The sequence below is a fragment of the Engraulis encrasicolus genome, chromosome 1, assembly GCF_034702125.1.
Source record: "Engraulis encrasicolus isolate BLACKSEA-1 chromosome 1, IST_EnEncr_1.0, whole genome shotgun sequence".
Classification (NCBI taxonomy): domain Eukaryota; kingdom Metazoa; phylum Chordata; class Actinopteri; order Clupeiformes; family Engraulidae; genus Engraulis; species Engraulis encrasicolus.
The window spans coordinates 51,586,238-51,600,203 of record NC_085857.1 but is presented as its reverse complement, the minus strand read 5'-3'; the positions used below and the strand labels follow the sequence as shown (position 1 = coordinate 51,600,203).

Here is a 13,966-nt window from a genome sequence, read left to right as displayed (position 1 = left end):
TTACTTGGTCCTGGGGTTGACAGGGTTGGAGTTAACCCCCTGCTCCTCTGAACCGCCAGGTGCATGGCCCTGAGGCCCGGCTCCATGGATCCCCACATTGTTATACTGGTTTTCATACTCATCCTGTGGGAGGAACATGCCAAAAGGAAAATATAGTATATTAGTCTTGGTGTGTGTATACAGTAAATATACTGTGTGTGTGTGTGTGTGTGTGTGTGTGTGTGTGTGTGTGTGTGTGTGTGTGTGTGTGTGTGTGTGTGTGTGTGTGTGTGTGTGTGTGTGTGTGTGTGTGTGTGTGTGTGTGCGTGTGCGTGTGCGTGTGCAGCAGCAGTGGATTGTTTGTGTGTGTGTGTGTTTCAGGTTGCTATGTGACATGTAGAGGTGGACTATTATGGGACTCTCCAGCCCCTGACTTCAGTCAACTGTTTCCTGAGTAACAGAACACTGGACACACACACACACACACACACACACACACACACACACACACACACACACACACCACACGCATGCACACGCACACACAGAGTTACAGTAAATTGAGGTTGTTTGTTAGCGGCCTCAGAGGAGCAAAGAGTCAAATATGAAGTCACGTGCATATACGTACATATACATACTTTCGGAGGATTTTGTGCCAGGTCTCACACACAGACACACAGACACAGACACACACACACACACACACACACACACACACACACACACACACACACACACACACACACACACACACACACACACACACACACACACACACACACACACACACACACACCTAAATACAAAAAACAAATGTAGGCCTACGTAAAAGTGTGTGTGTGCGTGTGCGTGTGTGTGAAAGTGTGTGTGTGTGTGCGCACGTAACAAATGTTAGTATACAAATGAATGCATGTAGAAAATAAGAAAAAATATAGGCAAATTTCATATACATATTGTACATTTCATGAACAATTATGTTCCAGAAATACTGTATAACATACAGAATATACAAAACTCACAATGTCTGTTGTTTTCTTTTTATTTGCTTTCCAAAACCTACAAAACAAAATATCAAAATATTGTCACAATTAAAGTGATTCACTGGTTTTTTTTTACTTTTTAAAAAAAGTCTTAAAGATACACTGTATAAGATGTCAAGTTGTTTATTTCCAGAATTCATGCTACCCATTCACTAATGTTACCTTTTTCACGAATACTTACCACCACCATCAAATTCTAAGTGTCATTATGACTGGGTAAATTTCACTTTTCATACATGAAAAGGGGGATCTTCTCCATGGTCTGCCATTTTGAATTTCCAGAAATAGACATTTTTAGCTGCGAAAATGACTGTACCTTGGGCCATACTAGAAAATATTAGTTCATTACTTAGTAAACTTTCATGAAATTATCAAATTTCGCAATGGGCAACCCAGTTTCAATGAGCAGTATAGTTGCAGTACCTTTTTGACCATTTCCTGCACCGTGTACCTTTCAAATACTCTCAATATCATCCAGAGAGTTATGCAACCTCCACAGACACGTTACAACACAGCAGGACGTTTTGAGATGATACTCTATTTTGAGAATACTAAGATATTTCCAAAGATCTCAGAAAGGGCTGAACAAACAAATGCAGTGTAATTGGGGCAGTAAACTAAGACGCTAGTTCAGTAGTTAACCAGGTTAAGTTAACCAAATGGTAGAGGTAAATCATCTAATAGAAGAGCCTGCAGTCATCATTTTCTAAACTATATGATCCCTGCAAGCAGTGGCGTGCAAAGACATTTTGGGGGGCAGTTGCATGTGGGACTACAGCTGCTTTAGGCTATAGAGACAATATATTGTATCATCAAGCATTTGTAATAATAATAATAATAATACTTTCGTTTTATATAGCGCCTTTCAAAACACCCAAGGACGCTTCACAGAGTGTTGTGTTGGAAAGTGTGAGTGTGTGTGCGCGTCAGTGTGTGAGCATGTGTGTGAATGCGTGAAAGTGCTTGTGGAACTAGCAGCCATAAGCCTCCAGGAAGAGATGTGTCTTAAGGTGTTGCTTAAACATGGCCAGTGAAGGGGCATTTTGGATGTGGTCGGGCAGATTGTTCCAAAGACAGATCCACACATTTGTGGATCTGTGTAGAGATTATGTCAACATGGACCACAGTTTACTGTGGCAAACACTTAAAAAAAACGTTCAAAAGGGGCTTTTTTGTCCAGTAGGGCAAATGGGCAGGTGCTTTACCACCATCTCTTCCCTATCTGTGGGCGCCTATGCCTGGCAGTAGCCTATATCTATACTAACAGGTTTACCACTTCCTGCAGGTTAACTAAGATGGTTTATCACTTTACCCCCCTGTTACGAGACCAGTCATCGCTTGAAATGTTTTTTGTAACATAAAGGACACGGAGGATGGATGTATCAAAAACATGAAGAAGTTGCACAAATTCAACTGTAGTAAGATGGCAGCAGCTAGTGAAGAGCTCTTAGAGACAGACACCTACCAAAAGGCAAAAACGGGAATGAGCAGGAGTTCTCCTTTTAGCTAATGTAAATCCCACATACCTCATCAAGAGTAGAGCCAAGAGGAGCACAGCTATTCCAAATGCTGCCAGGCCAATGAGGATGTAGACGAAAAGTCCCCTTTCCTTTTCCATAACTGCAGCCAGACAAATACTTGTTAATGAAGGTGTGTGTGTGTGTGTGTGTGTGTGTGTGTGTGTGTGTGTGTGTGTGTGTGTGTGTGTGTGTGTGTGTGTGTGTGTGTGTGTGTGTGTGTGTGTGTGTGTGTGTGTGTGTGTGTGCGTGCGTGCGTGCGTGTGTGTGTGTGTCAGAGAGAGAGAGAGAGAGACAGACAGACAGACAGACAGACAGACAGACAGACAGACGTACAGACAGACGTACAGAGTGAGACAGGTAGGAGACAGACAGACAGGCTAATGTATAAAGAAAGGTACCAATGATGGAGACTTCAGTGGAGTTTGCCACTCCCACAGAGTTCTCTGCCTCGCAGTAGTATGAGCCGCCATCTGTGGGCATCATGTTGGTGATGTTCAGCTGCTCTTTGTTTTCTCCACTGGACTCCACTGGAATGTGCCTGGCGTCCATTTTGAACTTGAACCATCTGTAACTGTGGGCATACACACAGATGTTCAATTACGTATGCTTGCACACAAACATGCACGCATGCAAAAAGGCACGCATGCACACCCACATGTATGCACACACACATGTGCGTGCAGACACACACACACTCACTCACTCACTCACTCACTCACTCACTCACTCACTCACTCACTCACTCACTCACTCACTCACTCACACTCTCTCTCTCTCTCTCTCTCTCTCTCTCTCTCTCTCTCTCTCTCTCTATCTCTCTCTCTCTCGCTCTCTCTACCTTGCACTCTCTCTCTCTCTCAGTCTGTACCTGTGGACAGGAGGATTGGCATCACTGCTGCAGGTCAGAGTCACTGAGTCCCCTTCCATCCTCTCAGTTGAAGGAACAACAGACAGACTCACATTCTCTGGAGGATCTGAAATGGATGTGATTTAATACGGGAAAAAAAATACGTTTTTGACTCTCACTGCGTGTCGACGATGAATGCAGATGATTGAAATATAAAAATAGACATGAATAAAAATAAAATCGAACATGCCATCATTCTAAGACATTCTAGACAATGTGTAGCAATGCCTAGGATTGAAATTCAGAATTAAACATTAATAACTATAAAATTGAACATGCCCGTTCACTCTAATTTCTTCATGACATATTCAAGGAAACTCAAACTCCCATTGTCATTGTGAGACAACAAACTGTGCACATGCAAGGAGGCAGCACCCACTGGTGCCCGAAGGGGAATAGCGCCACGGGACGGTACCATGCTTAGGGTACCGTCATGGAGAGGAGCACTGTTTAATTATTCCCTCCACCAACCTGGCGGGTTAGGTGCCGAACCGGCAACCTTTGGGCTGCAAGTCTTACGCCTTAACTCTAACCTAGTGTTTCTCAACAGGGGGGATACAGCCCCCAAGGGGGCGTTGGGGAGCCCTAGGGGGGTGTTGGAAAGGATGCAGCTGAGTGGGGACAGAGTTTAGCGCCCATTATTACATTCCATTGCACTTAGCTGACGCTGTCATTAATTCAAAGCGACTTACAGTTATTATTATTTTTCAGGGTATTGGATGTAGATGCAGGGGGGGGGTTGGTCTATTTCATTTTTCAATTCTAAGGGGGCGTCGACAGGCTTATGATAAGATCAAGGGGCCCTTATGGGTGTTATCATGAGGTCAAGGGGGCGTTCGTTCAAAAAAGTTTGAGAACCACAGAGAACCGCTTACCTATGACTGCCCTATTATAAAACATAGTTTCCTTAAACATTCAGGAAAACTAACTGCCACCGCCCCCTTAGTATTGAAAATTAAAGTAGACTAATACCCCCCGATGAGAAATAAGCCCTACCCCACTCAGCTGTATCCTTCCCAACGCCCCCCTAGGGCTCATCAACGCCCCCTGGGAGGCTGTATTGCCCCAGTTGAGAAACACTAGTCTAGAACAAGTCCAGAGGATGGGTATCCTTCATTAATCACACAGGATGTCTAGGTTCAGTCCAGAGGATGGGTATCCTTCTTAACTCACACTGGACGTCTAGGACAAGTGCAGAGGATGGGTACTTCTCATGGCCCTTTAGTGAGCAGGTGTAGTTCCCCCTGTCCTCTCTGCTGACTGGCTGGAGATGCAGCTGGTTGGCGGCAGTTGTAGTCTGGTGATTCTCCTTCATCACAGGGTGGCCATCTTTAACCCATTAAGACACAAGGAGTGCGTCTTAATATGTGACCTTGCCTCCTCCACTTGCGCTTGTCTCCTCGCCCCGCCTCCTGGCCCCTCCTCCGTGGAGAAAACGATAAAGTTTCCCAACTGTCAGCCTAGCCACAACAGCCTTTTGAGGGACTGTTTTTCATTCACCATAACAATTGCAAACGACAAAAAGACTCTACAATTGAGCTTTTGCAAGATATTGAAATATAATGCTGTTGTCAGTGATGTCATCATGACGAGAAGCGAGTGGAGGAGGCAAGTGGAGGAGGCAAGGTCCCATATTAAGATGCACTCAAGGCATTATAAATTTGCCTTTACCAGAACAAGTCAAAGTGCATTACTAAAGGCCCCGTATTAAGTCATAGGCGTGGTGTGGTATGGTGGTTCATTTTTCCATGATTATTACAGCGTTCCACGGGTAGAACGCCATGCATTACGGGGCTACAGAACCAGAGTAAAATTGTAGCAGAAATAAGGTACAGACGATTCATGGGGGTACTTTTCCGATTCTTTAGGGAGACCAGCAGAGGTTGAATGGAATGGAAGAATGAATTGAGTTCCCGTAGCGCTATACAGTACACCAGATGCAAGCCTACATGCCACAATAAAAGAAGAAGGACAGGATCATGCCGCCGGGATGGGACTTGATTCCTCTCCTTTACATTGATGGTGCAAGGATTTATCTTTGTTGACCATACTGACTATTTTAATCATTAACTTGCAAAACAGGGCTGTTCTGAGACCGAAAAACAACACACGGACATTTTGACTCTAACTGGCCCCTCACGTATACAAGCCATTTGTACCCTGCTTGGCTCAGTCCACTGTCTGTATTGAAGATGGATCAACGGGTCTCTACCTCTAAACGAACAAACGAACAAACAAACAACAACAACAACAACAAAAAAACAACAGTGGCACCACGGGACTCTCAGCCCATCAGAAAAATGCCCTGTATGCCAATTACCAACCCAGCCTTGTTTTAAAATGTGTTCTGCCCGTTCAGAAATCTGAGGTTTTTAATGAATATTTAGGCCTACCAAGTTACTTGCCTGACCACAGAACATCAAGCTTTCCATGCAAATACAGGATGTCAATGGGTGGTAAATCAAAATGGACCATAAGGAGAAGACCGACAAAATGTGCATGGATTCCTTCAGGAATACTTACAAATTGATGGTGGTGGTAATTAGTCATAATGATAATATTTGTTAATGGGCTGCATATATTTTGGAAATTAACTAGTACTAAAAAACATACCCTACCTTTAAACCAGGTGAAAAGAGGAGTGGTGGCAACAGGACAGGTGTTTTGACAGCTGAAGATCACATTATCGCCAACCTGTGCAGTATGCTGCCCCAGTACTCTAAGAGCTGAAAAATAGGTAAACGAACACACACACACACACACACGCACACGCACACACACACGCACACACACACGCACACACACACGCACGCACACACGCACACACATGTATGCACACACATTCACACACACACACACACACACACACGCACACGCACACGCACACGCACACACACACGCACACACACACACACATAAAGTCATACATAGTCAAACAATAATACACAATAAAGATTGCCAGAAGAGATCGGTGTTTACCTGTGACACTGAACTTCACTGGCGGTTTCCCGAGCCATTTCTGTCTAGGCGTGGTGGTGACAATGCGACAGTAGAAATCAACACCCTCATCCTGCTTGGTGACCTGAGTATTCAAAGAACATGGAATGAATCTGGATAAGTTAACCCACAGGATGTGGTAAACCGTCTTGTAAATAATGTCATTTGGTTAAGAAAACAAAAACTTCAGGCTCTTCAATACATGGGTTCCGGCTGTTGGTAATCAATTGAATGCGTATGCAGCCAGGGATTCCAAAATGCTAGGCGGCTGTGGGTGCGTTCCAATATGCAACCTTGGGTCCTCCCCTTGTACTTGTAGCCTCGTACCAGGAAGTAATATGTCATGATGACATCACTGTCAACAGCATTATATTTCAATAACTCGCAAAAGCTTAATTGTAAAGTCATTTTCTCATTTGCAAACTGGATGGTGAATGAAAAAAAGTCTACCAAAAGTTGTTTTGTCTAGGCTGACAGCGGGAAAACTTATTTGTTTTCTCCACGGAGGAGGGGCCAGGAGGAGGAGCGAGGCCACAAGCTCTAGTGGAGGACGCAAGGTCGCATATTGGAATGTACCCTATGTGTTTATCATTTGAAGTCCCATTGGAGCCCTGTACAGTGTATGACAAGGACCTGTTGTCTTGTCGGCTTGCGGTTTTATCCACTTACTCGCCTACTGTACTGTCGGTGACAACGTTTAGAAGAGCATACTATCATGTCGCTCGGAATTCTTTGCCATGTGCTCTAAAAGACGCTATATTGTGTAGTTAGCTAATGCTGACAAAGAGGGGTTTCGCGGTCGGCGGCAGCCTCTGATTGTTTGGAAGCTGCCGTCTTTCAAACATCCTCCTCAGGTGTGATTGGTGTCATAAAATAAAACTTAATTTACAAAGCATAGGAATCGATTCTGATGTACTCACATTAAGATAGTTCTCCCAGAATTGAGTTGATAGGCGTACAGAAACCACATAAACCGCTACAACATCCAGCCGACATCAAAACAGGTTCTTAGTACGCACTACACTGGTCCAATGGAACTTTCAATGTGAAACACCAAGCCGGCTATAGCATTTTGGAATCCCTGGCTGCGCGTGCACTCAACCGTTTACCTAAACAAAAAATGTATGTATTAGATGATTTAGACTTACCTTAAGGTTAACTTAACCTGGTTTACTATTATTGCCAGGTTCTTGATATACTCCCCTCTTGTTTTATGAGCGATATGTTGTTTTTTGTAAGGCAGTGACCACACTTAAGTCTATTGTCTAGGATGACTTCTATTTCACGGACCATCAATCGGTCTAGGACTAAACATGGAAATCTATCCTTGTATACCGGTATTTAGCATTTTAAATGTTATCAATGTATCCCTGTGTTAAATAAAAGCTTTCAAGCTTTCAAACCTGATTGATGGTGATTGTACACGTTCCTGCCTTCGCACCACAGTCTGGCCCCATCTCGATCCTGTGTCCGTACTTTGGGTCATATATGAGCTTGGCTGGGGTTCTAGAGTCCTCTATGGTCCAGAAGACTTCTTTGACAGATAAATGTCTAGGGTAGGTGTAGCTGCAGGACAGGGTGACTGAAGAGTCTTGCGTTGCACAGGTGGGCTTGCTGTACGACACACCCCACGCGTCAGTATCTACAAAGTATACTGTAACATAGTGGGAACAAGTTATGCCCATTTTTTTTATCCCTCTGAGGTCTTTTCAGAGGGTTTTTCAGAGGCTTTTAGGCTGCTTGCACCACCCTAACATTTTCAGGTATTTTCATTTCATATATATATATTTGGGACCTGGAAGGTCTGAGGTTTGTAATGGTGTGACTTATATGTTTCAGTGACAAAAACTCACAGAGTTACAGATTTGTTTTTGGAGACACATTGCCCTCTGAAGGGCACTCGGACCTCAGAGGGTTAACAAATTCTATACATAGTGGGAACAAGTTATGCCCATTTTATTCACAAATTCTATGTTAGAACATTACCCCATGAAATGAACACATGCCCCCTTTTATATGGGGTCCTCAGCACTCACAACACATGAAGTCATATCACATATCACACACTCTGACATGCACTCAAGCCCCTCCTCACAGCACCCACCCAAATTCCAATTTGTACACAGGAGAATTTGTCGCTGTCTGGCAAAAGCCTCTACTTGTATCATTAGGAGCTATACTAGAGAAAAAAACCTAATTCTAAGGTAAGAATGTGTTTACATACAGGCCACTGAGGTAGTAGGCTAGCTCTCGCCCGGCCTGTGTAGTTCCTTGCAACTTTGTGAGCTGAGCTCCACTACTAGGTCTGGGAGAGCACACGTTGGCTTCAGAAGGCATGGCTTTATCTATCATTCTGCCCGTCCTCGCCACCAAAAAATCCATCAAAAAGGTTAACGACTAAAAAGTCAATGTTGTCTATAATTTGTCCTATGACTACTCAATGTGAGCTGCCATTGATTGAAGTAATCAAAGCTCTGTCTATTTTCATCTAGGATTCCTGCAGTGCTCCAGACCTCCGTATATGTGTGTAGCTCCACTTAGCTCCACCTGGGGTCTCTGGAGCTACACACACACACACACACACACACACACACGCACACGCATAGGTCTGTGTGAGAACCAGGCTATTGAGGCAGTGGCGTTTCCACAGACAAATAAATAAATCGAAGGGCTGGTGTGGTCTTCAGCAAATGGTGGCAGCATACCAGATCAATAAAACCTAATATGCTACAAGGTGATGGTTTAACAGAGAGCAGAAAGCCCAGACTGTAAGAAAGTTACTAAGAAGCAAAGGCTTAGCCGTGCCTAATGGCTAGGGAGTCTTGGGGGTAGTATGTTCGAATCACACATGGCCTCGCTCTCCCTATACCCCTATTGAGCAAGGCACTGAACGCCACATCGCTCCCGGGACTGTAAGCTATACATTGAAAACTAATAAAAGTCCATTTGGATAAAAGTGTCAGCGAAGTGTAATGTAGTGTAATGTAATGACTAAGATGTAAAAGGGTGAATAATCTATACAGGGCATTTTCTGGTGGGCCGACAGCTATCATGGGCCCATTCGGTTGGATATTTTGCATGTTCTTACAGACTGGCCCACCAGTTTGCCTGAGGAAGATCCCTCTGTTGGATCGAAATGTTGCCATATGTTTAAATGAAATAAAGTATTTTTGGAGTTAATACAGTGTGCAGACCGCTTCATCACACTACATACAGACTGGCCCGCAATTTGAAGGAGGACACGTTAAAATGCCCAGTACAATTTTGGTCCCAGTAGAAAGGGTGCAAATGGGACCCGCTTGTCTGCAGGCCTGGTATAGTGGAGGGTACCGCATTGTCTTGGTGCAGATCTGTAATTGCCCCGCGCTGCACAGCAAATGCAGGACAGGAGGAAGTTGCTAACAGCTGCACTCACAGTGCTGACAGAAGACATTAACCCTGTAGGTGCCAGGTGTCCTTGCCTACAAATATTAATTTTACATTTTTTCCTCCCCCCCCCCCCCCCATCTTTTTCACCTTTGATAGAACTTTGAAGAGTGGGACAAGCGTATGATTGTGAGAGAGAGAGCGATGAGGGCGGATCGGAAAATGACCATAATCCAACTCAGGTCCTTGGCGTAACAGTACAGTGCATGAGCTGTTTGAACCAGTCATCATGGCCGCGGCCACAATGTTCTATTTTGGCATCTCAAGTTTGATATCTTGAAAGCCTGTGGTGGTGTGACAGCATGGACAGATGGAGCCTGATGGTAAATGAGGCAAATATTGAGGATGGCCTGAAGTTTTATTCTGGGAGTAAATTTCCACCTCTGATTTGTACGTTATGATGTCATGTGGTGGTGCCCACTTCCACTTTCTTTCACACATTTACATTTTGAGTCCAACTCAGTTACGAACAGTACATCTCCTGCTGAAGCTTGTTTCTACAAATGATTATTCATTTATATATATATATATATAAATATATATATTATATATATATGAGTGATTCTACGATTTCTCTACGCTTTTGGCAAAAGCAAAATGTCAATTATCAGTTTTTTTTTTCAACTAAATGACCTAGATGTTTACATAGTGTATATATTTAAGTTTCCAAACAAACAAATTGCCAAGCTTAATCTTAAATCATTTGATAAATACTCTAATGAAAGCGAACATTTGCTTAATTATTTTGTCAACAGTGTTATGGACAAATACTATGTCATTTCAAACATATATAAAAATACTACAGAGTTGAAACAATATATGTTTGAAAGTGCTTATGTCCCTTAGCAGTAATGTTGTCATTAATATGTGCAACTGATATAGAAAATGTGATTGTTGAGCTTCATAAGTAGGATTTTATGAGTCAGTGTGATACAGACTGACACATTTTTCATCATAAATCCCTGTAACGTCTGATTTGAATATAGTCACCCTCCTTACACAAGACTTCCTTCTCCAGAGATAATCCCTAGTGTATGTTCATAGGATTTTTCCAACACATAAGGGATCAATAGCACAAAAACACTTTCAAAACAGTCAACGGTGTAACTCAACTGTGTTACGGTCAACAGTGCAGGGGAACAAGTCGGCACTTTTTTAGGAGAAAAAAACAGAGCAGACAAACCCATCTCCCTAGAACACAAATTATTTTGTTTGTTTGTCTGTCAATATGGATATAAATTGGCAAAAACATACTCCTCCTCAACTGTCATCAGTGTTGCCAGATTGGGATGGTTCCCGCCCAATTGGGCTGCTTAGGATGGCCGTGTGCGGGTAAAAATGGCATCTATCAGAAAAACCTTCCCACTGCCATATAAATCAATAGAATTGGGCGGGTTTTTAGGGCGGATTTTGATTATTTTTTGGGCTGGAAATCATCAGCCTCATCTGGCAACCCTGACTGTCATACTTAATTGTAACACCATTGACGGTAACACCGTTGACATTTCAGCCATTTTTATGGTGTTGTGCTAACTGAGGACCTCAGAAGTTTAAACACCTTAATCAATTCATGTATCTGTATGCTTTATCTGTGTTTTTCTACATGTGATTTCTAATTCAGATTCTTATGAATATGTTGATAACACTGTTGACAGGCAATTTTCCCGCTATGAGAACATGAAAAAGAATGGATTAAATTATGGAAGGATGGAGCTCAAAATTTACCAAAAAGTCTTCCCGTATCCTGCCAAAGAGGTTATGACATCACGTGATGTTATTCGTATGGCCTAAGACCAAACCATTACTGATTTATTGAGGAGGTTTCAGACCGTGACACGGTTAACACAGTTTTCGTGGACACACACAAAATGGCAAATTTCAAGTATAATGGAAAGGACAGTGGTCTTTCTGACAGTTTTGTCATATTGTGATGATTACTGTGAATCAACATTTGCAATCGTCTTGGGCAAAACAAGTTTCTTTACATGCTAATATGAAGACTGAATCTGACATTTGGAAAACAGGACGGCATGAAAACGCCCAAAACCAGTATTAAATATTCATTCTTGCTGAGGGAAATAATGCTATGTCTACACTTTCTGTATTATATGAAAGATAAATGTTTTCTAATGTCCAAAACATCATTGGATGCAGTTAATAGTTAATGGAATTGCCAAATAAAATCCACGGACTTAAAAGTGTAGGCGAATTAGAGAATCACTCATATATATATATATGCATAATCACAGTTAGTTGAGTTATCTGTCCTGCATTTTTTTTTACTCTTTAATATTGTATTATGGTAACATTGGTTACATTCACTCATCTCTGCTGATTGTAAATCCGTCAACTTGCCAAATCCGCCAAATTGACTTCAAACCGTTTAATGCACATGTTATTCAACTTAAGACAGGGCAATACTGGTACACATGTAGTGTACCCCAAGAGAAAACCTCAAGCAACACAAGAATGAAGTGTTTTTTTGTACATTTCAAGAACACAGTCCATTTCACAGTGTTGCACAAGCCATTGAAAATTTAGCCATTAAGTAATTCTTATGCTTTGTTTTTCACAGCACCGAATCTCATTCACACATTACAGAAAGGCCTGCCTTTTTTAAGCCCTGACACTTGAACTTCTGTTTTTTTTTATACAGACACGTCTTGACGTAAGGGACACAACATTTTCACACACTGGCTATTTCTGTCTTTTCACACCATGTAAAGTTAACCTTTTCATGCATAACTTCCCTTACAAGTGCAATATTACCAAAATGGCGATCAGTAGGCCTTATCAAAGACCCTCAGTATCACATCACATTGCATCACATCACATTGCATCACATCACATTGCATCACATCACATCGCATCGCATCGCATCGCATCGCATCACATCACATCACATCACATCACATCACATCACATCACATCACATCACATCACAGTAATGTTGTTAAGATGTAGTTGAGTTTTTTTCCCCGAGCAAACTTTGTGCCAGCATACAGCCTACAGCACAGCATGGCAACATGTGTCAGATGTCAATCTCTCTCTCTCTCTCTCTCTCTCTCTCTCTCTCTCTCTCTCTCTCTCTCTCTCTCTCTCTCTCTCTCTCTCTCGCATATAGGATGAGTTGGTCAATTTAAATATCCATCCATTCATACACAAAAAATAGACGTTTTTTTTTATGCTTCAACGACTTCTCACGACAACTTACTTTAACACTTCCACTTTTTATGCTGTAAGACAGTATTTAGAGAACCTTATTCAGTTACACCCCCCTCCCCCTTGCAGGGTGTCAAGTCTCTCTGTAGTCAATCTGGGAAGTCAAATGCATGTGAACAAAGCCAGGGCCACTAACAGCTTTGGGCCGGGCCCGGGACAAAATCATTTGATGATTACCCATGCATGCAAGTGTCCCCACCATCCCCACACGCCTTTGTCTTTCCTTGAGAAAAGCAACACAGTCATGGGTCACTGTGAACGAGTGGTTATGGATCTTTGGATCTCAAGGTTGCAGGTTCACATCCTTAGCACAGCTGAAGTGCCCCTCATCAACACACTAGCCCCACATTGCTGCAGATACTGTAACCAATACCCTGCACCTTTAGCAAATAGTGAATTGCATCGAATGAAAGAATCAGCTGAGTGATTAGTCAACTGTAACACTGTAGAATCATGAGGTATTTGCTTTATACAAGTTATTTTAGTGCCGCTAACCTACGCACATGGAAGAGACAAAGGCACAGGATATTGCAAGGGCAATTTGTAATGAGGTTTTTTTTGCAATGTGTTTTCAACGTAAAAAAAAAAACATTATCTCAAAGCAGAAAGAAAAAAGGAACAAAATAATTACCTTGTGTTGACAAAAGCACAAGCAGCAAACACACGCAATGGACACTTAATGTCATCATGCGTCAACCTAATGGAAGGAGAAAAGAAAAACAGCATACTTGACCATTGCTTTATTTTACGCATTAAGCCCAGCTCCATCTGACCTCCATCGATGTTCAGGATGAGAGACATAGGCCCTACTTAATCAGAAGTCATGGCCACTAGGGTGGGAGTGTAAATCAATGAATGAATAAGTGCATGTGGCT

At 42.5% G+C, this 13,966-nt stretch overlaps 1 protein-coding gene and 1 long non-coding RNA gene across 2 annotated transcripts in view; both read right to left on the bottom strand.

Annotated features, from left to right (window-relative positions):
- On the bottom strand, window positions 1–6,166 carry LOC134458133 (B-cell receptor CD22-like). The gene is made up of 6 exons (XM_063210276.1): window positions 6,065–6,166; window positions 4,620–4,775; window positions 3,408–3,513; window positions 2,938–3,110; window positions 1,443–1,510; window positions 1–123 (listed from the first exon to the last, which is right to left on the bottom strand). The coding sequence occupies exons 2-6, from the start codon at window positions 4,759–4,761 to the stop codon at window positions 1–3; spliced, it is 612 nt and encodes a 203-aa protein (XP_063066346.1). The 5' UTR covers window positions 4,762–4,775; window positions 6,065–6,166.
- A 1,651-nt stretch (window positions 6,167–7,817) lies between these two features.
- LOC134454133 (uncharacterized) overlaps window positions 7,818–13,966 on the bottom strand; it is a 7,909-nt gene continuing 1,760 nt past the window's right edge. The window contains exons 2-3 of the long non-coding RNA XR_010035801.1: window positions 13,723–13,788; window positions 7,818–8,097 (exon numbers count right to left, since the gene is read on the bottom strand). This is a non-coding gene — a long non-coding RNA (uncharacterized LOC134454133). The remainder of the gene's footprint in view (window positions 8,098–13,722; window positions 13,789–13,966) is intronic.